Source organism: Rosa chinensis, chromosome 4, assembly GCF_002994745.2.
Source record: "Rosa chinensis cultivar Old Blush chromosome 4, RchiOBHm-V2, whole genome shotgun sequence".
Lineage (NCBI taxonomy): Eukaryota > Viridiplantae > Streptophyta > Magnoliopsida > Rosales > Rosaceae > Rosa > Rosa chinensis.
Window position 1 is genome coordinate 60,202,573 of NC_037091.1, and position 24,711 is coordinate 60,227,283.

At 37.8% G+C, this 24,711-nt stretch overlaps 1 protein-coding gene, 1 long non-coding RNA gene and 1 other non-coding gene across 3 annotated transcripts; 2 read left to right on the forward strand and 1 right to left on the reverse strand.

Moving 5' to 3' along the window:
• The first annotated feature begins 3,293 nt into the window (after nucleotides 1-3,293).
• Nucleotides 3,294-4,124, forward strand: LOC121052964. Its single transcript, XR_005810403.1, has 3 exons — nucleotides 3,294-3,613; nucleotides 3,738-3,799; nucleotides 4,029-4,124. It is a non-coding gene; the product is annotated as an uncharacterized LOC121052964 (long non-coding RNA).
• Nucleotides 4,125-4,405: 281 nt separating this feature from the next.
• On the forward strand, nucleotides 4,406-6,367 carry LOC112199686 (L10-interacting MYB domain-containing protein-like). The gene is made up of 2 exons (XM_024340663.2): nucleotides 4,406-4,756; nucleotides 5,689-6,367. Exons 1-2 carry the CDS (start codon nucleotides 4,406-4,408, stop codon nucleotides 6,199-6,201), a joined length of 864 nt encoding a protein of 287 aa, XP_024196431.1. The 3' UTR covers nucleotides 6,202-6,367.
• A 4,250-nt stretch (nucleotides 6,368-10,617) lies between these two features.
• On the reverse strand, nucleotides 10,618-10,693 carry LOC112201213. Its single transcript, XR_002936669.1, has one exon. It is a non-coding gene; the product is annotated as a small nucleolar RNA R160 (small nucleolar RNA).
• Nucleotides 10,694-24,711: the final 14,018 nt, after the last annotated feature.

The following is a 24,711-nucleotide window of genomic DNA, read 5'->3' on the forward strand; positions in this document are numbered from 1 at the left end:
TTACACCCTTTCCCCGTTTCTTCTTGACAAACTTACAACTCACTGAAACCGCATTTCTCCACCCCAACTGATCTCGAACATCATTCATCTCTCTCTTCGTACACCGGGTTCACTAAGAAAGATTAATTTGGGAAGATTGAGGGATATTATCCCTTTAAGCCCTGTAACTGTCCTGGGGTTCCCAATCCCCTGACAGTTCCAATACAAAATATTCATTTCTCGTGATGGGTCGAGTTCGGACCCATCATGGAAGAACGAATCAGAGTGCGTTCATCACTCACAACAACCTTCTTAGAAAATTTACACTCCCTTGTTCTTATACCCACCCAACTTAACTCCCCATTTAGTCACCATACCCTTGTTTGCAGCAGACCTCTTGGTTGTTGAGGTCGTCTCAACCTGTGGTTGGGCGCCCTCTTCTTCCACACTCCCTTTCATGTCGACCTCACCTCCTAACAACACACTCCCTATAGGCCCAGAGTTAGTTGTTGCAGCCCCATTTTCTAAACAACTTGTCTCAAGCCCAGATTCTTGAGAGTAATATGGAAGCCCAAATGCAGGCCCTGTTGGGGAAGGCCCAACTTCTGCTACTAAAGATGACTCCTTACCTCCAACGTGGCTGCCAGCTGTTCCCAAATCTAAGGACCCCTCCAAAATGAACCCGATTTCTCATGCATACTTTCTGCCCCTGACAGAGAAAGAATAAGGTCATTCCCCACAATCTTGGAGCCTAGATTACACCCTCCCGTCCCTGTTTTCGAAATCAGAGCAGTCATTCCAAAAAGAGAATCATCAGCCTTTAATGCTTGTGTCATATTCAATCCACCATCAATGCCCGACTCCGTCCCCGAAGCAGTTTCTAAAACCGGAGCCACCGTCGTACGCCGCCGTTTATCAGATCTTTCATCCAATCAATTGTGAAAAATTGAGAAATCTGTGTTAGAATGATTGGGAGAAGTAATTAAAGTGAGATAAAATGCCCTTTTGGTGACTAAAGTGATTGACAGAGTAATAGTTGAGCGACCAAAGTGATATATTTGAAAGGTGAGTGACCAAAGTGTCGAATAAGTCATAGTTGAGTGACCATTTATAGAATTATTTCTATTTATAGGGAAAGACTGCCTATTTGAACGAGTCATGCAATTAAATAGTTTCTATACGCATATATGCATTTTCTTTTCTTTCTTTTTTTGGTAAAAGATATGCATTTATTAGTAACCGTTGTACAAAAGTACCGAATCACAATTAAATAATTTTTATTAACAGATATATGCACTTTCTTGTTTGCACAGGCGTATGCATCTTTTGCATCAACAACACATATGGCAACAATATCAATAAACTTTATAGATTTAAAATTGAGTAGTATCAGATGCGTTAGAAATTAGTTATACAGTATTACATTTTGTACTTAACATCTTATTCTATTAACCAATAATTAGTTATAACTCCTTTGATCGAACCTCAATACGATTTACTAGCGAATGAGGAAAACTACTATCTAAACAGGTGAATAGATTGACCTTAAAATATGTTGTTATTTTATTGTAAAAAATTATTCTATCCACTGGCAGTGCAATTGACCTGGCACCTATTAGATGATCTAAATCCTTGATATTTGTAGCCAATTTTTTTTTTAATAACAAAAAATTCATTTAATGTTATCTAGCCGTCCATTTATGTTGGTGCAAATGCACATTGATGCTCTAAAACTCTTCCCTTCTATTTTAGGTTATGAAGAAATTGCTAATTCTTAACTTTTGAGAGTACAAGCTATGCAAAAACGAAGGATATGCCAAGAGAGGGTACATCTAAAACGAAAGACACCTTTACCCCCTATCACTAAAAAACCAAAATGAAAAGCAAGCTTTACTCCTTCTAACCAACAGAGAAACATCAAATAGCAGAAACGATAGTGAGGCATCCCTAACCAATCGTGCTTGCAATAAAAAGAACGTTAGTAGACGAGGCATCACTCTCCTTTTAGTATGAGATAACTAATTAATCGTCTAGTTAAGTAAATGGGGTAAACCATGAGCTAGTTTAGCTATATTTTGTGCGTAACCAAGACCACCAATGAAAGATTCATAAGGGGTTCCATTTGGTTTACATAAATAAATTTATAAAAATTGAAATTCCTTTGTTATTTTAGAGGGATGGTTGTTGCAATTTGCAAGATTGGCTGGTTAAACATGTAGCTAAGATCCACTAATCTCTCATAATACCTTAAGGGGGTGTTTGGTACATGGGAATGGACATCCTTATCAGCTTGTGTTACTCTAATCCCATGTTTGGCAACAAGCAGGACTATTTTAAATGAGACTCTAGAGTCCCAAATTCTCTCTAGCACCTTCTTCCATAGACACCCCAAAAACCATGGGATTGTGGAAGCCCGAAGCCCTCATTCTCTCTACTCTTTGCTTCAGTGATTGACGAACTCTCTCATCATTCTCACCTCCTCAAACCATGCTCGATGAACTCCCTTGAAAGTTTCTACAAATTTCACCTCCTCAAACCATGTCCGACGAACTTCCTCGAAAGCTTCTGCAAATTGAAAGCTGTGAAGAAACCAAACTGAATGATTGGGAATCAGATAATTGCAAAGATAATGAATCAATGAAAGATCGTATTTTGAGAATTGGGTATTGGATGTTTTGTTGTTTGCTTAGATGGGTATTGATTGGAATTGCATAATTTTGGATTTGGGTGAAGGATTTCGATTCTGGTAGTAGAATTTGTCTGGGAAGAACTGCAGGCACCTTGGCTTGACTGGAAGAGAAATTGGGTATGGCTTTGATCTGAGAAGTCTGAGAGAAATTGTTGATGATGTTGATGGTGTTGCAGGTCTGTGGTGTTGATGGAGTCTGGGTCTTCATGTTAGTAGTTATTAGTCCCTCCAACACCAAACATGAGTCAGGACATAGTAAACATAAGCCCAGCTTGAAGAGTCCAGGACAATTATAGAAATTAAGGCGGGGTATGACAATCCCAGGAAACAAACATCACCTAAAAGTTGCCTAGGAGTTGTCTAAGGCTTAGTTTGGGATTGATTTTGGAGGTGATTTTGAACCTGCTTCTGCTTTTGGGCTGATGCTATGCTATTTGGTAAAATGTCTAGAAGTGGCTTTTGGTCCAAATTGATTCTCCAAGAAGCTGAAATTGAGAAGCAGCATTTACCAGCTTTAGGAAGCTGATTCTGAGAAAACACTGAGTGAACAGTGTTTCATTAAATGAAATTTTCTCTTTTTTCCTATTATGTCCTCATCTTCTCTATGACTTTACCTTGACCCAGATAGGGTTTTATTATGCTCAGCTCCTCTCTTCCCAGCCTCCTCTGCCGTCAAAACTCAAACCACCTAAGCTCATAGATCGATCTCTTCTGTGTCTTCAAAAAACCCGATTCCTTCGCTCCTCCGCCACACGCCCCAAACCCAAAGCATTCCCGGACCCTAGCTTCTTCAACCTCCTTTCGTACTTGGTAAGCTCCTCATCAATTTCGCATAATCACATCTTCGCAAGCCTACCAAGAACCACTGTATCACCGCCTCTCTCTCTCTCAAACCCAGCAGCAAATTGAGCCAAAAGTTTCTGTCTTCAGTGAATCAAACTCACTGTAAGTCCTCTCCTTCTCCATCTTTCCCCAAATTTACAGTATATTGCTGTTGCAAGCTTCTTTTGGGTTTTGAGTTTTGAATGATGTTGAATTCTGACAAGGGGAATTTCATTGTTATTTGCAGTCGTGTCCTGATGGGATTGTGATTCGTACTTCATCTACAAGCCTTCAACTTGGATTATTCGAGTAAGTTTTCGAGTGCCCAATGAGCCAAAACATACCAAGTATTCACTGCAATTCTTTGCCCATTTTGTACTAGTTCTTACGGCACATAGAGAAATGCAAATGTTTGTTAATTCAGGTTAAGAAGTGATAACCTTTGTTGTCTAATGAGTTTAGATGGCTGTTTATCTGGTTTAAGTCTAACTACTGTTCTTCTGATTTAGAATGTCCTATTTGAATTTTGATTTTATAGGTACTGTTGCAAGCTTCGATTCACTGCCAAATTACCGCACACAGAGACGGAGTAAGTATCAAACTGCAGTTTTCAATTCAATTCCAGTCCCTCCAATTATTTCACCTTTTGATTTCATTTCTTTGATTATGATGCTACCTGGGTATTTTTTTTGGCTACTGGTTCTTTTATATGTATATATTTCAACCTTTGCATACTAGTGTGGAATTGATATATTATGGTCCCTAGCTCTTTATTGAATCCTATGGTTTTAAACTAAGGATATATCTAGCTCTTTATTGTGGTCAGCAGCTTTGTTTTGTGATGATCGTGTTAGGTGTTGGATATGGTAATTTATAACTATTGTTTGTTTACTACTAAGCATGTGTTATCTTTAGATGGGAAAGAAGAAATCCACCGGTACTGAAAATGTGGGATCTGGCAAAGAAAAAGCCACATGGCCGGATGAGGTAGTAGCTATATTTTGTGATATAGCTGCTAAGGAAGTGGCCAAGGGAAACAGACCTGGTACACATTTTGATAAAAAGGGATGGTCAAATGTTGTCATGGCCTTTAAGGAGTTAACCGGAAAGGATTACGATAAAAGCCAACTGAAAAATAAGTGGGATTCACTTAAAAATGATTGGAAATTGTGGAGTTCACTTTTGCATAAGGAAACTGGTATTGGATGGGATCCGGCTCGGAAAACTGTCGACGCACCTGCTGAATGGTGGGAATCCAAAATTCAGGTGTGTATTTATCCTTCTCTGCTTGTGGTAGTAATTTTTTTTTTTTTTACTCTGTTTTTATTTTGAATTTTAAGTACATCAAACTGCAAATTTTAAGTACTTACTGTTTTTTTCTGAAAATATGGAGCTGCTTGTGTATCAAAATTAAGCATGGCCTGTTCTCTGTGATGCTAAGGTTTGTGAGTTGCTAGTTGATAACTGGTATTGTCTGCATTGAAAATTAAAAATATGTTAAAGAAGCGATTTTTGCAAGCAAAGTAGGAAGCGTCCAAAGATTCCAGCAATACGAAATTATAAGCATATATAGTTCTCAATTAGATTGAAGATTTAGATAACCTGAAAACAATTTCAAACCTTGCCCTAACAATTTCAAACAATTATTAGCATATATTATATTCTACTGAAAAAAGAAATCAATTCATTATTTATATTTATATGTTTCCAGACAAGATGTAAAAATACTAAGTAGACAATCACTAACCGTAAGCAATAAGTACATATATTGCATTCACTTTCATGAGGCTTTCCAGGGAAGGCTAATTGTGTGCTTTGACTTGGACTTTAGAGTTTCTAATATACAAAGAGGCAGTTAGTCAAGTGAAATTATCCCAGCAATTGGTTACCTTTTGTATTCATTTGGAAACAAGTTGTCAAGTGAATCCAATTGTAAATACAAATATGTGTTGATCAACTTGTTCCGAGTCATCATTTATTTAGGTGATGAGATGAGAGAGTCACTTTCATCTTACATCTTTATGTAGGATATATTCTCTTAAAGCATCTGATCATATGCTCCTATTTGATGCCATAGTTGTCTTTTCTCAGAGAATTGATTATTGTCATCTTGTTACAGTTTGTCTACATTTGCTGCTCAGTTTTTGTGATCAATATTATCATAAGTAACAATCTTCTCCTCTCTTCTTCTTTTGTAGATCAATCCAGAGTATCGCAAGTTTCGGGACGTGGGAATTACTCCTGAAATGATGGCTGTTTATGACAACATGTTCAGGGGTAGCACAGCCCTAGGTCACTTTGCCATGATTCCCTCGGCTACTATAGATATTGAAGAGGTTGTGGAGGATTCAGAGCATAATTTAATTTCTGGAGATGATGAAGAGGATTCTGACCAAGATAATGAACGTAGAGGCAAAAAGAGAACAAATTTGGAACGCCAAACAGAGGCTGATAAAGAAAAAAAAGGAAAAGGAGTTATGGGAGGGCCAAAGGGGAAGAAAGAAAAGGTGGGAGGTGCGGCGAAATTGTCTAAACAAATCGATCGTCTTCTTGATGTAGTCGAGAGTAGGAGTACAGCCACATCTGTACGTGATAATGGTACCTCACCAGGAACTAGTATTCAAGAGGTGATGAGAGTTGTTGCAACATTACCAGGAGCAGAAACCGGTACTAAGCTATGGTGGTTTGCAACGGATTTGTTCTGCTCTTAGGAGAAGCGAGAGATGTTTTCTATTATGACAGATGCTGATCTCAAGCTCCAGTTTCTGATTCTTAATCAGAAAAAAGCTGAAAATTAAGTAGGTTGATCCTACTTTGTAACATGATGCGTGTTGCTTGTCATTTACACCTTAGCTGAGCTCTTTTCTATTTTTGTGATTTTCCGGGTTTGAAAGATTGATTGTTGTTCATTGTTAATGCTATATTATTTTATTAAGATGAAACTGAATTTGATGCATCTTTTTATTAAAACTGATGGTTGTTTGGTTCTTTGAAGTTTCCTTTGATGTGAATGATTAGTTTAGTTTAGGGAGTCTGCTGCACCAAAACCTGCCTTTCTATTTTGTATCTTGCATGATGATTAGTCAAAAGCTTGTTGTTTAGTTTTTATCTTGCTGCTCAAGTACATATACATGCTTGTCTTCCTACAGCCATTTTATATTTTGAATTTGATGAACAAGTAAACATTGGCAGGTTTGTTTTGTGAAGTATGGATGCTTCTGGAGATGAGGAGGAGATAGATCAAATTATATGTTTATGTGGTCGTCTTATTCAAGTCTATCTTGAAAAGTACATTCAGAAAACTCCATGTATGACAAGCTCCCAAACAGGTTACATTTGGTTAATGGAAGTGTTAGAAGGCAATGAAAGTAGGTGTTATAATCAATTTAGGATGGATAAACAAGTCTTCATGATGCTTGTAAATGATTTGGGTAGGATATTGAAGGGTTCAAGAAACATGAGTATCGTTGAAATGTTGGCTATGTTTCTTTATATTTTGGGACAAGGTCAAACTAATAGGAATACACAAGAACGTTTTCAACGCTCTGGTGAGACGGTTAGTAGGTATTTTAATATAATGTTAAAGATTTTCTATAATATGGCAAAAGTGCTCATAAAGCCATTGGATCCGGAATTTAGGAGCATTCCACAAGAAATTCTAACTGATTCAAGATACATGCCTCATTTTAAGGTATGTATAATGTACTACCCTTTTAAAGATGTTATCCTTATATAAATGCTTCCTAATTTGGTAGAAAACCATTTTTTTTTAATTCAAGTCTATTATACTCATTTGTAGGATTGCATTGGTGCTATCGATGGTGTTCATGTTCAAGTTTCGATATCTCCATGTGATCAGGTGCCATATATTGGAAGAAAAGGGATACCCACCCAAAATGTATTGGCTATATGCAACTTCGACATGCAATTCACATTTGCATGTGCAGGGTCGGAAGGCACTGCCCATGATAGTAGAGTATTCTTATCAGCTCTACACGATCCTCAATCGAATTTTCCTAAACCCCCAAATGGTATTTTTTTTTTTTCCCTAGAATTGCACAAATAATAACTTATAATTTTTTATTTTACCGAGATCAATAATTCCTTATAATTTATAATTTTAGGAAAATACTATGTGGTGGATGCCGGATATCCACAAATGAAGGGTTATTTATGACCATATAAAGGTGAGCGGTACCACCTTCCACATTTCCGTAGAGGTGATGAGCCAACCGGTCATAAAGAAATATTCAATCATGCACATTCTTCACTTAGAGGTGTTATTGAGCGCACTTTTGGGGTATGGAAGAAGAAATGGAGTATTTTACGTGATATGCCTCACTTTTCTTATAAAAAACAAGTTAAGATAGTTATTGCTACTATGGCTCTTCATAACTACATACGAAGATATGCTCCACGAGATATTGATTTTGATGAAAGTGGAAATTACTCAAGTGAAGAGACTAGTGAAGAGATGGAGGATAATGAACATGATGGAGATGGTCCGGGAAGACAAGAAATGGAGGTGTTAAGAAATGCAATTGCACAAAGTCTAATGAATGCATCTATTAGTTACAAATTTCAAGTGACTTTAATTTATTTTGTGTAATGGTTCCCGTTGAACTATGGTCGGGAAATTCATCCAAATATTCTTGACTTATTATGTGTAATTGTCAAACATAATATGCATATTGAAGAGTTTAAAGTAAATCTTTTATTTGGTCCAACCAAGGGTACAAGAATAATACATGAGAAATTTTTTTATTTGGTATAGTTACATAATCAAAAAACAAAATTATGTATTTTAGTAACATATCTTAGCATGTATGCCCATTTTGGTAATTTTACCCAGCCAAAATACTTTTGCCTTGCAACTTACCAAACACCTACAAATTGTTTTCGTTCTCACAGCACTTTTAAAAACAGTTTACCAAACACCTCAGCTGCTTCCTCTCACAACAGTTCGGAAGTGATTCCTCTCACAGCAAGTTCGGAAGTGCTTCCTCTCACAGCACAGCAATCCCAAACTAAGCCTAAGTACCGCCTAAATGCCCAAGCCCGAGTCTAGAACATGCAGTTGGCCCAAATTGAAAAAAGTCTTTCTGATTTTTAAAAGCAAGATTATTAAAAAATATTAGTTTATGATGAGCATCTATTTGAGTAATAGAGTGTGCACTTGAACCAAGACTTTAAAACATTAGTTAAGAAAATTAAAAGCGCAAGTCTGAACTGAAAGCTCAACGGTCGGTGTAGAAAACTGAAAATTCTGCACGGTCGGTGACCTTTGACAAAACAAATGAGAACAGGAAACATTGACGATTGAGACACAAGTATCCAACGCGCTTCATGCTTGTGTGGCTGTCTTTTGCTTTGGCCGGCCTAAGGACATTATCGGTTAGAAGTTTACAAAAGCATTGGACAAAGCAAACTCTTTGCACCCACTTGGAAGCTTCAATGAAGCTTCGGGTTTCCAACACTAACGTTGGTTGCTTCATTATAAAGTCACAGACATTTCAAGTGCGATTAGGGAACACTACATCATCCATAATTGTGTTCCTGATACTTGTTCTCTTCCTTATTATTTCCATGGCTTCTCTAACCTCTCTTATTATTCAAACTAGGATTTGCAGCTGCTGGGCAGCTCAGAGTCAGTGGAAGCCAAAAGCATCAGATTACTTGCCAGTTTCTATTACTGATTGCCATATTGAGTTGCACAGTAACCAACCGAAGACTCCACTAAGTTTGGGGAAGACAATCCTCAGTCTCACATTTCAAGCCATTGTCAGCTGCGCTCTTGCTTTTCAAACCAACAATTCATCACACATTTCACCGGCTTGGCACATTGTTGGGGTGGCCGTGGCAATAGCTTTTGCAGCTTGTTTCTCTGGAATTTTCTTAAGGCATTCCTACCCAAATGCTGCAACTATCATTGAGAAAACTGGGTGTGCTTCGGCCGCAATCGCGTTTTTCCTAATGACGAGTATTTTTCTCCCTAGCAATATCTCATGATTTGCTGATTGGCCTTTTCCTTTTCCTTGCTAACCTTTTACCATAGTCTTCTGCCTGTCTTAACTAGATGAGATATCCATTTTACTATGTAGGTTATACCATCTCCAGAAACCAAAGCCTGAAAACACCAAAAAAAAAAAAAGACCAAAAAAAAAAAAAAGACCAAAAATATAGACACCTAAATAAAAAAGCCAAAAACATGTTTGGCTCAACAAAAATCTTAACTCCGCCTGTGTAATGCTTGTTATTTTGTCATTTGCACAGCCGGTCCCAAGCCCGGAGAAAAGGAAGAGGGAGATCCACTTAACACATTGTTTACTTTACTTATTCTTCAATCACATTTTGTAACAAACAGTTGTTCTGTTTCTAATTTATGATCTGCATTATCATCAAGTAGTTTAGTTTATGTCATGCTACACTAACATAGATAGACAATATATATCTTTGTAATAGTGTAATACCATAAGCCTAAGACAATGATGGCTTTAGATGGTTTCATAAAACAAGCCAATAACACTTTCAGTCATAAGTTACTAATCAATAAGTACCCTATCAGATCAAGAACACTGATTAGCACTAAGGCAACATGTTCTCTCGCTAGACCTTCCTCAATGGTTGAATGACAATACATGAGGAGTAGCTATGAACAAGCAAAGAGATAACTTCAATATTGCACCATGCTCGTACAGTCTGCAACATAGATACATTACAGACTATGAATTTTGGTGCCCAAATCCTTAACTGCTTTCATTAGCCAGCGAAGAGCAATACAAAGAAAATAACTCTAAATTTTCAAAATTCACAACCACAAGTCAATACATAAATTTTTGCATTACCAAACACTAATCAATTGATTGATGTTGGGCTCTCGCAAATCCCGTCAATAGCACTAATAACGTAATATTAATTTGAAGACCAGTTTCCACATCAAAACAGCACCTAAGAATCTCATCCGTTTATTTCGTTTGTGAAGATTCAGTTTATACACAAAACTATGAGAAAGTGAGAAAATAGATTAACTGAGGGCACCTATAGAACTCTACAAGATTATGCATGTACAACCAAGAACATCAAACTATTATATCAAATGAGATCTCGCACTATAGCAGATCTAGCAAAGCAATCAGAGAACTTTGAAGGCATAATATATGATTCAACATCAAATTCAGATTCAAAAAGCTTCATCATTTTGCTTTGCCAATCTTACAGATATACTCTTTTTCAGGCAAATCATGGTTGTACAAGAGAAAACCTCTCAACCACTGCACAACTCATGCCAAAGACTCAATCTTGCACATAAACCCTTTTGCTCGAAATTTCCTCGCAACTATATTTCTAAGAAGCAAGGGGCTATCTGGTGCATGAGACTATACCTGTACTTCTCAATCCCCGTCAAATCCTAAGGAATTTACAGAGAAAAGAAACGGAACAAGAAAGGGACACACGTGGAAATACCTTACAGATTTACAAGCAGATCTATCAGTTTGTGGTCTGCTTTTCTTCCTCTTCTGTGAAAGAGAAGACTTTATAGGAGGCCTGGGGTTAGGGTTTTGGAACAAATTGGGAAATTTTTGTCAACACGTGGCCCTGCCAATAGCCCATGGGCAAAATGGTCATTGGCTATGAATTTGACCGAAAACCACTCAGCGTTTATGGGCCCATGGGCTCATCGTGGATTCGTGGGTTTATAACTTTACATACGGTTTTTTTTTTTTTTTTTTTTTTTTTTTTTAAAAAGGACATGTGCAGCTACCCTCAAGCCTTGATTAATGAAACCGTAAAATACATAGTGGGGACTTAGTGCCTAAATCCCGAATTATAAGTATCAAGAGAACTTCCTGAGATAATAATGAGAGTCTCAAATAAAACAGTGTTTTCTAGCAAACAAACACCAACTAGCGAAGAGTGCTCTACTGGTTACTCCATTAGCTTTACGAGAGTCTCAATTGAAATTTTTTTCTTTAATCTGATTCTTTTATGAAATTTAATCTTTATTTTTTCATAATTGTTAAAGGAAAAGCACATTATGTGCCTTCGTCAAAGAAACAGACGAAGAGGGAATCAAGTAATTACAAATCATAGCTCAATCAGCATTTACTATCATCAATGTAATTGATATTTCCGTTGTAATCCTATCCCTATATAAAGGGGTTATGAATGAAATGAGTAGACCAATTCCCATTATCATTTTACTTTTACACGTTATCAGCACGCTCAGAGTAAATAGCCAAGAAAAAAAAAAAAAAAAAAACCCAAACCCTAAGAAGAAAAAGTTTTTCTTCTTTTCTGCCGCAAAAAAAGAGGATCACAACATTGAGATGATTTTACATGGTATTCTTTGGTTAATTGAGATATATGAAAAATGTGTGCATGTGTAGTGGATATGGATTTCGTGACCTTGGTACAGAATATGAGCATGTTAAGATGAGTTTTGATTCATAAAAACCCATGTGAGATATTTGAGCCATGTCCCTTTTTCTTGAAGTGATAATTAAAAAGAATATATTCTTAATTTCTTGGCGATGTTTTGATGATCTCATTATTCTTTCATTTGATTGACTGCTTGCCATAGATTAAGTTTAATGGACTAGAGAATGCTAGAATTCGCTCTTGTGCTTGTTGAGACGTTTTATCAATACATGTCCTTGATTCTGGAAAGGATAGAGGCACCCTAGGAACTATCACCATTGCCAAATAAGACTGTGTCCCCATTTGTGCCCGTCGTGGAACTCCCCTAGATAAAACCCTTTGAGCCTACATTAAGCCTTTTCTTTCATCACCCTTAAAATCTTTAACCTAAACCTTAGTATAGTTACAACCTTACCCTTTGTTCTAAAAACTTAGTGGGGCTAATTTTGAGACTTTACTTGAGGATTTAGCGTCAATGATGAAGGATGAGAAGAGGTGAAAGTTCAAGTGTAGGGATAGACTTGTTCATGAAAAAGAAAAAATTGTGTGAAAGTTGTTAAAAAAAAATGAAGAAAAAGAAAAGAAAAATGTTTATGGATTTTAGTCCCCCATACTTGGTTAGTTTGGAGATCGTTTTGAATTGAAGGCCTACTATTGAAAAATTTGGTCTTTGTCCAATTCACAAGAATTCAAAGGAAGTTTAGAATGAAGTTTGGGTCCAACATGAAGACATTAGGCTCTTTTATAAAGCCTTTATGGGATGTGACGTTTTATATGCCTTGGTGGATTTCTAGAAGTCTCTCTACATCAGCATGAGCTCTACTAGGTTTTTAGGACACTTTGATAAATCCTTACCTTTCATTTCTTTAAACCTTGAGCCTTAGCCCCATTACAACCTTTGAGAAGACCTTCTTGATCCTTAAGATGGGACAGCCCTTGATGTGGAGATGAGTTACAAGAGTTGAACCTATGGCTTGGGTCCATTCGTGCAAGTAGTTGATATCTTTCATGAGATCTTTTGAAAAAAATTATATTTACAAAGTGCTTTTCGTTTCTTATATATGTGAGCTATTTGATTGCCTCAAAATATGTTCTCTCACATATAATTGAGTGATTATAAGCTTTTAAGCATTGCCTTGATCTGAGAGAAGAAAGAGTGGATATACCTTGTGAGGATATGAATCATACTTGTCTGAAACATGCTGAGCTCCACCCCATCACCATTGTTACACCCAAGTCCTACTTATGTATATGTGGATTATATGTTTCAATTAACTCTCGAATGCCTAAACATTGATTCTTGGTTGAGTGCTAATCTTGATGTAGTGAAAGTAAGAGATTTCTGAGACAAATAGTTGGAAGGCTTAGTAGTTTTTGAGTTAAGTGTCCTTGAGTCTTTTACATTTTCTATTCTTAGTGTTTTTGATGAGTCCTTGAGTCTTTGTTTTTAATTTCTTTGTTTTTATTTTGCTAAGGGACTAGCAAAAGCTAAGTGTGGGGGAATTTGATAGGAGCATTTTAATGCGACGTTTTAACTGTTATTTCCTCATATTTACTTAATTATTTCCTTAAATAAATCCGTCTTGATTAGGAAAGTTTCCATCTTTAGAAAGTTTCTATTTTTAGTAATTTTAATAAAAGTTTCTATTTTCTAGGTACATTGGAATAAATGACAAGGAAATGAGCTGAAATGAAGAAATGGAGTTTTCCTGGTCCAGCTAGGAATCCTAGTCAACGCAGGAATCCTGATGAGGCTAGGAAACCTGAAGGCATTAGGAGACCACATGATGACGTGGGAGATATTATGGGGAATTAAAGCTGATTTTGCCATGGGAAATTATGGAGTTAATGTCAAAAATCAAGAGATGATCAAGGATAATGATGCCATGGAGAGATTTAAGGGAGAAAAAGTCCAAAACAAGTCCAGATTCATTCCTATTTTCACTCAAGAGTATTTTGGCCGAAAATTAAGAGAAAAATCAGATTAAATCTTGGGAAAATCAGCAATAATATATTTGGAAAGATTATGGGATTTATTTTGGAGGCTTCTGATTGGCTGGATGACTCAACAGAGCTGACATGGTATTCTGTGATTGGTCGAAGCTGTGTGGCATGATTGGATAGTTATTTGAGGAGATAAATCAGAAAATAATCATGCAATTAATTCAAAAATAATCTCCCTAAATCAAGGTGTTAAATTGGAGGTTTCTTATTGGTTGGATGACATAGCAGAGCTGACGTGGCGTTCTCTGATTGGCTAATGCTGTGTGGATCAATCTTGAAGACTTGGAGACTAAGTTGTCATCCTCCTATAAATAGGAGCATTCTCTACACAATTCTACACAACAACACACCATCACACAACACACCATCACACCAACAGACCATCAAACAGAAGAACAACACCACAACACCTCTTCATTCAGAAAAATTCTCTCCATTCTCTAGTTGCAAAGCTCTGCGTTTTCAAGCAAGGAGAGGAAGAAGAAGAATGAGCCGTGAAGATCATATCCTCCATCATCCACCTTGAAGGCTTGCTTCCAAGATTCAAGATCCAACCATCTAGCTCTCCATCTCCATCTCCACTCACGGTGTAATTCGTTCATTTTCCTTGTAACCTTTTTGGTTTCCTTGTTTGATTTCGTATGAACTTGTTTCTAGTTAACAATAACGTTTAGGGCAAAGTTTAAGCCCAATTTCTATGTTTAAATAAAGTTTTCGAATTCTATAATTGAGATTCTAAGTTGCTTATGTGAGTTTGTTCGATTAAATTTGCTTTACAGAAAACTTTTATATGTTTATCTTATTTGGGTCGACACTTATAGGATTTGCATGTAATTGGTGCTAGGTTTAAGAACATGAATCAACTTTTTGCTTTGTGTAACTTGAATCAAAAGTAGTAAAGGTTCTGGACAAGAATCGAATTTAATTGAAGAGGATTGCAATTAGGTGGACTTTTCCATAACTAAGTTGTACACTTGAGTTGATAGCCTTTCTCTATGTGTAATGCGTTAAACATGTTATGATTAACTAGCTTTCTAGTGCTTGAATGCATGTTTGATAGGATTGATCTAGGTGCTTTCGCTTAGGTTAATTAGCATTGAAAAGTAAAATATGGGAAATCATTTGCTTTCGAATGTTTCACATGATCAACTCCTTTCTCATGACTTAGATGAACAATTATAGGGTTTGAATCGAATTTGATTACATGGAATTGGTTTTGATCTTTGTTCCTTGCGTTCCACCATTGTATATATGTTTTTACGTTTTCTTTATTTGATTTACTTTAACAGAGAACCAAAAGAAGACGAAGACGAAGACGCGGAGAAGAGAGAGAGAGAGAAAAAAAAAAAGGAAAAAAAAAAAAAAAAACAGAAAAAACAGGGACCCGGCCCGAAGTAAAGAGCCGGCCCGAGAGAAAAGAAACAGGCCTAAGGCCCAAGAAAAAAAAAAGAGAAAAAGAAAAAAAAAACAAAAACAGAAAAAGAGAAAAAAAAAAAAAAAAAAAAAGGGAAACTCGGCCCAAAGTAACAGGTCCAGCCCAAAGAGCAGACCCAGCCCAGACTGAAAAAAAAACAAGGCCCACTGTTGAAAAATAAGGAAGCAGCAAAGTTTTTCTCACCCCCAAAAACATCGCTACGCACGCCTGCATCAACACGCGCGTGCGCTAGGATTGTTTTATTTTCTCGCAACCAAGTATGTTCTCTTTTATTTATTTTCATACTATGGTATATTTTCATTATTTATAATTAGAACTTTTGAGCATGTTTAGTTAGATAATTTTGATCTTTTTAAGCATGTTTTGTTATTTATGTTTTGCATAATTATGTTTAAGCATATTTTAATTATGTTATAGTTTATACTTTATCTTTGAACATGCCATATATATCTTGTTATATCTTATTTATGCAATTGTGAGCATGTTTTGTGAATTTTATTTACTCTTATATAATTATTCCTACGCATGTCTTCGTATTATACAATTGTTTACATTTTATTGTATGCATGATATATTCTTGCTATTATTATATTATTGCTATTATTATGTGTAGTATATAATTTGTTGTATATTTGTGAAATTTGAGCATGCCATGTAGTTTATTTTTATATGCTATATTTAAATGTACTATGATTATTTTTAATGCAACATATCAATACCGTTTGGCCATGATAATGAAATTTCATGTGCATTATACACACAACATTACCGTGATAAAGTATTTTCACATAGCATCGAAAAAAAATGTGTGACCATTACGAATCTTGGTCTTGAAATCTAACTCATATTTTTGGAAAATAATTCACGTGAATGTCTTTATGACTGCGTAATTTATTTCTTCTCTCTTGTTTGTGTAGATGGCTGATCCAACTCGACCTGACTTTGACATTTTGGACTCAGAAGGACTTGAGTACCATCGTTGGGTTTCCGATATGGAAACTGCCTTTGTGGCAAAAGACTATACTGCCACCATTACTGACCCCAAAGATGATGAACTATCTAATAAGGTGAAAGCAGATGCCTTAATGTTTCTGAGGCGACATATTGATCCTAGCCTACGCTGGGAATACCTCCAGTTGAAGACACCCAAAGAACTGTGGGATGCCCTTAAGGGACGTTTTGGGAACATTCATGACACTTTATTCCCAGAACTAGCTATTCAGTGGAATGGAATCCGCTTGCTTGACTATAAAAAGGTCAATGACTTCAACAAGGACATGTTGCGCTTAAAGGCACGTCTCAATTTCTGTGGAAGGGAAATCACAGAAGATGATATGATCTACAAGACTCTGACCACCTTTCCTAATTCAGCTTTTATACTAGCGAACCAGTATCAGTTGGATTATGACAACAAAAGAATCACAACTTTCAATAAGTTGATAAGCCTACTGCAAGTGGCTGAGAGACAAAATAAGATTCTCTTGAATAACAATGCCAGGCCCACTGGGACAAAGAAAATTCCCGAGGCTAATTATGGAAAAATGAAAGGTGGAAATAACTCCAATGCAAGGGGGTTTAGACGTGCTGATCCCTACCCACGTGGCAACCATGCACCACGTGGAAAGGGACATGGGGATCATGGAAACAAGATGCAAAAGGAAAGAGTTGACAATGAACCATGCTATAGGTGTGGATTCATTGGGCATTGGTACAAGAACTGCCAAGCAAACAACAGAGTAGCAGCCAATTACAAGAGGTATAGAGAGTCTAAAGAACAAGTGGCTCACTATATGGAAGAAGGAGGTCATGACCTAGACGTCAACCTTACAGTTGCAGACTCCAATGGCAAAGAGGAACTTGCTAAGTCAATGGATGCTCTCAATCTTGAATGCTCTGCTTTATTCATTTTATTTTCCAAAGACAGTTGTGAAGGCATAATGCCTCATTTTTAATTAGACTATTGTTTGGTCTTAAAGTTTATTTTCAATCATGGATTGATGAATAAGATTTCTGAACAAGACCTTGATTTGATTATCGTTGGCTTATTAATAAATTTTGAATTTTATTCTGAAGCACTGAATTTATTCAAATTTATTTACTAACATGGTTCGACATAGCACTATAAAGATGTAAAGCAATACATCTAGAGAAAAATTATTAGAATGAAAAGAATATCATTCTACGCAAATAAGAAATACTCTAAAGAATATGAGTTATATTTTCTAAATCCCTCCCATTTATTAGTAGGAATGAATGGAGGAGAACTTGAGTGCTTAATTGATAGTGGGACTACCCACACAATATTAAGAAATAGGCAATTATTCATTGAACTAATAGCCTATAATTCCTCTATGACTACGATGATTGGATTATCACAACTAATAAAAGGGCGAGGAACTGCCAAATTTTTGCTGCCTAATGGCGCAACATTTCAAGTCACAGACTCTCTATATGCACCAAGAACTAATCGAACCTTGTTAAGTTTCAAAGATATTTGTGCCAACGGTTATCATGTAACAACACACCGTGAGAATGGAACTGAATACCTTGATATTAACTCTAATGAATGTGGAAGGAAACGCATTTTAGAGAAACTTATGAGTCAATCTAGTGGACTGTACCTCACTACGATTTGGATCATTGAATCCTATATTGTCACCAACAATGAAATGTGGGACCCTGACTCATACAGGCTTTTGCATGACCGCCTATGGCACCGAGGTCATGACATGATGATCCGTATTTTTAAAAGAACTCACACGGACATCCCTTCTTTCGAGTGAAAAATGGGAGAAAAATCCGCCACACTGCAAGGTGTCGGTTCTAGTATTGCTCAAATGTAGTCATTGCCTTCTGAAGTACCAGAAGCACTACCTCCCTCCCATTATGCCTCATTGACTATTTCAAAGGCACATCACTCGTTTTGCAAAGCCTGCTCTTTAGCAAAAATAGGATCGAGACCTTCCTATGCTAAAGCTATAAAACAAAACATTCCATTCTTACAAAGGATACAAAGAGATGTCTGTGGACCTATCCATCCAGAATGCGGACCATTCAAGTATTTTATGGTTTTGGTGGATGCTTCAACAATCTGGTCACATGTCGTTTTATTGTCCACAAGAAATGCTGCAATACTCCTAGCACAGATTATACGTTTACGGGCTCACCACCCTGATCACCCTATCAAGTCTATAAGGCTTGATAATGCTGGAGAGTTTACATCAAAAACATTTGATGATTATTGCATATCTATTTGGATCGATGTAGAGCATCCTGTACCCCATGTGCATACACAAAATGGTCTCGCCGAAGCCACCATCAAAAGGCTACAGATGGTGACTAGGGCATTGGTTATGCGCACCAACCTGCCTATATCTGCATGGGGTTATGCAATATTACACGCAGCTTTACTTATTCGTTTCAGACCCACTGCTAGCCAACCATTTTCTGCGTACCAGTTGATAACTGGATATGAGCCTGACATTTCACACTTATGCATATATGGTTGCGTAGTATATGTGCCTATTGCGCCCCCACAGCGCACTACACTGGGTCCTCAGAGATGATTAAGTATTTATGTTGGATACGAATCCCCAACAATTATCCGCTATTTGGAACCCTTGACAGGCGATCTCTCTACCGCTAGATTTGCGGATTGTCACTTTGATGAGACAGTCTTCCCGTCGTTAGGGGGAGATAGGAAAAAGGATTTTCCAAGGGAACGACAGGAATTGTCGTGGTTTGTCCCCACTCTGTCTCATCTTGATCCCCGCACTTCATAAAGTGAAAGTGAAGTGAAAAGAATAATCGATCTTCAGAACGTAGCAGATTCGATGCCTGATGCGTTTACTGATATCGTAAAAGTGACGAGATCACATATACCAGCTGCAAATGTGCCTGCAAGGTTAGAAGTCCCCAACAAGGGGCACGGTGCCGCAGATAGAGGCACTGCAACCGCACTTAGTGGAGGTGTGGTTGAGGCCGTGGCTCCCCAAGGAAGAGGGGGAGATCACTTGGTTCGATTGACACTCACCCAAGGAAGAAGAGGGTGAGTAAGGCACAAACCAATCATCAATGTATAGAATCCCTCTCATGAGATTGTCTCTGATTATAGTTATGTCCATGAATCAATACTGGAGGACGCTCCGATGTTTGAAATGATTCCAGAGAACAAAGAAATCTCAAAGGATTACGAGAGTGCGTATGAGTTGATAGAAAGATCTTCCATACACATTGATGATATATACTGTTGCTCAAGGAATCATAGAGCACGATGCTATCGAACCACGCTCTGTTGAAAAATGTCAACAAAGAGCAGATTGGCCTAAATGGAATGAATCAATCCAGGTAGAATTAGATTCTCTGACAAAGAGACAGGTATTTGGTCTGGTAGTGCTAACCCCACCAAGTGTAAAGCCTGTAGGACATAAATGGACCTTTGTCAGAAAGCGTAATGAGAAGAATGAAGTCCTAAGGTACAAGGCTCGCCTTGTGGCGCAAGGTTTCTCACAATGCCCTGGATTGACTACGAGGAGACATTCTCTCCCAAAATGGACGTTATAACGTTCCGCTACTTAGTTATCTTAGTAATTTCCAAAGGACTGGAAATGCAACTCATAGATGTGGTTACTGCATATCCCCATGGGGATCTAGATTCATAGATATATAAGAAAGTGCCTGATGGCCTTACATTACCCAAGCCAAGTGACTCTAAACCACGGAGTGCGTTTGCAACTAGGTTGAAACGCTCACTTTACGGATTAAAACAATCCAGGCGGATGTGGTATACCCGTCTAAGTGACTACTTGATTGAGAAGGGATATAAGAACGATGAATTATGCCCCTGCATATTCATAAAGAAAACAAGTTCCGGATTTGCAATTGTAGTAGTATATGTCAATGATATGAACATAACTGGTACTCTTGATGAAATAAGAGAAACCACGAGCTATTTGAAATCCGAATTTGAGATTAAGGATCTTGGGAAAACTCGATTCTATCTAGGCCTTGAACTAGAACACCGAGTTTGTGGAATACTAATCCACCAGTCTGCATATGTCCAAAAGTCAGGCGATATAACATGGACAAAGCACACCCTGCTAGCACTCCCATGATCGGTCGAAGTTTGGATGCAAGGAAAGATCCATCTCGTCCAAAGGAAGATGACGAACAAGTGTTGGGAGCTGAAATTCCCTATCTAAGTGCAATTGGCGCATTATTGTACTTAGCCCAATTTACTCGACCAGACATTGCATTCTCAGTGAACTTGTTAGCTAGATTTAGCTAAGCGCCAACGCAGTGTCACTGGAATGGTATCAAGAACATCTTCGATACCTAAAAGGAACCATTGACTTGAGACTGTTCTTTCCCTACAGAGAGACAAGAGGGACCGCAGATGGAACTGCAATCCCTGAAGAAAATATTGATGGCGAAAGTGCCACTCACTACACCGAAACTCCAAATGATGTTTTGGTTGGTTTTGCTGATGCTGGGTATCTCTCTGACCTACATAAAGGTCGTTCCCAAACTGGTTATGTATTTACCAATGGGAACACGGTGATATCTTGGAGATCAACCAAGCAAACCCTTGTGGCTACCTCCTCGAACCACTCAGAGATCATTGTTCCACATGAGGCGGTTCGTGAGTGTGTATGGTTAAGAACTATCATTACACATATTCGAGGGAGTAGTGGTTTGAGTTCTACCACTGAAGAGCCTACTTGCATTTACGAACACAATGCAGCTTGCATCGAACAGATGAAGCTAGGTTATATTAAGGGTGATAACACAAAACACATATCGCCAAAGTTGTCCTACAATCAGCAACAACAGACTCTCCTCAAGATTCAAATGAATCAAGAAAGGTCTGAGGAGAATGTGGCAGATTTGTTCACCAAATCGCTGCCTAAGGCCACATTTGAGAAACATGTGAAAAGCATAGGAATGCGAAGACTTTCCAAGCTCACTTGATTAATGTAATGATCAGGGGGAGGTGTAGACGTCAGGGGGAGTCTAACACACACATGTCATTCTCAAATGTAAAAGGTGCGTTGTGCTCTTTTCCTTCGACCAAGTTTTATTTTTGTCCCACAGGGTTTTTATTGTTACTTGGCAAGGTTTTTAGTGAGGCAACAACTCATGCACCATTTCTTCTTTGACTTGGCACAAGGGGGAGTGTTAAAGGAAAAGCACATTATGTGCCTTCGTCAAAGAAACAGACGAAGAGGGAATCAAGCAATTACAAATCATAGCTCAATCAGCATTTACTATCATCAATGTAATTGATATTTCCGTTGTAATCCTATCCCTATATAAAGGGGTTATGAATAAAATGAGTAGACCAATTCCCATTATCATTTTACTTTTACAATAATCGAATTAATGTCTTATTTAAAGTTTAATCACTCTTTCAGCATCATTATCACACAAAATCAATCAAATCAAACATTGCTAGATCCAATTAAGAATCAATGAATCTTTGTTGCTTATTTAATTTTACATAATCCAAAAAAGAAATGCAAAACTACTAACCAAAAGGAAACTACAAAGAAAGGTAAAAAAGACTACGCGCCTCACGCGCCTTTCCCGTCTCTAAGCTAGAATACTGTTGCTGAGTATTGACCTCGATCTCTTCGACGCCGACCTACATCATTCCGGCACCGGCGATTCTCAACAGAGACCTAGTGGCGACGGCGGCCTTCACTTTCTCCGCCCTTCCAACGGGAAGTGGCGGAGACACAGATAACTCCTTGTTTCAACGCAAACGAATTCGAAATGGTAACGACCTTAGACCAGAGTTGGAAGCGATGCATATGGAGGATTTGGGTTCTAGGATGCAGTCTGCACCTACACCGACAGCTCCCATGAACTATGCGAGTACCTTGAAAAACCCAGTTGATCGTTTCAGGCAAACAATGACAGAAGAATTCGAAATGACGGATGAGGATTGTTCTTACTCCCCTGGTAAGCATGGACTTAATGTCTCTTTCTCTCATAAAGTTCATAATAAGTTGGATTTTGACTGGCGTTGTGCTGTCATTGTCAAATTGATGGGGAAACCTAATTCTGTTAATGCCTTTGAATTTATGCTGGGTGGGTTACGCAGAAAATGGAAATTGAAAGGAGGTTGGTCTCTGTTTGACTTACCCAATGATTTCTATACTGTGAAATTTAATCTGGAGGAGGATATGAATGATGTTCTGTGTGGTGGACCATGGATTTTGGCTGGACAGACTTTGGTTGTTCAGAAATGGAGGCCTAATTTTGATCCTTTGACGGAGAAAATCTGTAAGATGGCAATGTGGGTTAGGATTTGTGGTCTCCCTGTAAAGCTTTTTAAGAACTATACTGTTGCTAAAATTGGGAAGATTCTGGGAGAAGTAATTAAAGTTGACCAAGTGACTCTTGCCCAGGCAAGGGGCAAATTTGCTAGGGTGTGCATAGAGGTGGACTTGAACAAGCCATTGCGACCATTTGTTGAGGTGGAGAATGTGGCTTATGGGGTTGTTTACGAAGGTATCTCCATGATATGCTTTGAATGTGGTTGTTATGGCCATGTAAAAGACAAATGCCCTTCTATCCAAAATAATAGTCAAGTCCAGGTTGCTCCCACAGAAAATTCTGATTCTAATCACTTTGCAAAACCCACTGCTGAGGTGAATATGGAAGACAATACTCAACAAGGTAGAGAAAAAGGACAACAAGACAATGCAACCATGACTGAATCTATTGTGAAAGAAGATATGGGACCATGGATGCTTATGACTTATAAGCATAAAAAGAAGAGTAGTAATGGGAATGGAAGTACGTCTAGGAACCATGGTGGTTCTAGATTCAATGTGTTGCAGGAGGTGATTGAGGAAGGAAATGATGAGATGAATGGACAGGAAACAAATGCTATTGAAGTTCCTACGGCCCCAACTTTCATGAAAATTTGGAATAACTCTCAGGCGAAGACAAAGCAATCAAAACCTCATGCTGACTCTAAGGTAAAAAAGGTGGACAATAACAAGAAAAAGCAAGCCCTGGCAGACAATGGTAAGAACACTAAAGATAAGGGACCGTTTAGAGTTCTAATGAAGGATGTTTCTAATTCTGGTAATGCTGGCAGTAGCTCCAAAATCACAATGCAGTATCAAAGAAAAACTAAAGCCCTCAGTATTTGTGAGCCTTCGTTTCAATGTGCCCAACTTACAACTCCAACGATCATTGCTATGGAGCAGAATGTTGCGAATTCTAGTGTGGCTGCTGAATATGGTCATTGCCCCCCTGAGGAGTTACTAGGAAGTACTGAGAGTATGATGACTGAAGTAGCTACGAATGCTACAAATTTTGTGAAGCAAGTTTTTGCTAAGAATAGTGCTTTGCCACAAGAAAACAATCTATCTCCCCATGTTAGGGATGGTATGGTTTCTGACATCTAAGGAATTTTTTCCTTCTTTCTTTTTAGTTTAGATGTTTAAATTACTTTGCTGGAATGTCAGTGGAGCTGGTGGGAAGAAATTCAGGTATGCTATTTCTAACCTTATCCATTATCATAAATTTGATATTTTGATCATTTCTGAACCTCGGGTTCCTTTCTCTAGAGTTAGAAAGTTTTTTCTTAAAAATGGTTTCCCAAATGCTGAAATCTCTGAGGCTGCTGGGTTCTCTGGTGGTGTTTGGGTGTTATATGATAAGAATAATATTGATATTCAATACATCGACAACAACTCTCAATCTGTTACTATTAAAGTGGCTACTCCTGGTTCTCATGAGTGGATATTGTCTGCCATATATGCTAGTCCTACTAACTCGGTTAGAAGCTCTCTTTGGCACTATCTTTCTACCTTTGCAGATCAATGTCAGCTTCCCTAGATTGTTATTGGAGACTATAATGAATTATACTGTAGTGCAGACAAGAACGGAGGATCTATGGTTGGGAAAATTGGTGTCATGAAAACTTGGGTTGACAATTATGGTATGGTAGATGTTGGTTATCAAGGGCCTGATTATACTTGGTCCGCTAACAGAATAAAAGAGCGCTTGGATAGGGGTTTTTGTAATGATTTATGGAGATTAAAATTCCCTGATGCTTTTCTACAACACTTACCAAAAATGAAGTCGGATCATTGTCCCCTCCTTCTACACTCTAACTCTTGTGTTAATACTACTAATGCTGAAAAACCTTTTAGGTTCCAAGCAATGTGGATGAGTCATGATCATTACAGTAACTTTATTACTGATCAATGGAAGGGTTATTCTGGAGGCCTTCAGGAAAAAGTTTCTTTCCTTGCTCAAGATCTGAAGGAGTGGAATTCTAATATCTTTGGCAATATTTTCAAGAAGAAAAGAAGACTCTTAGCTAGGATTGCCGGAATCCAGA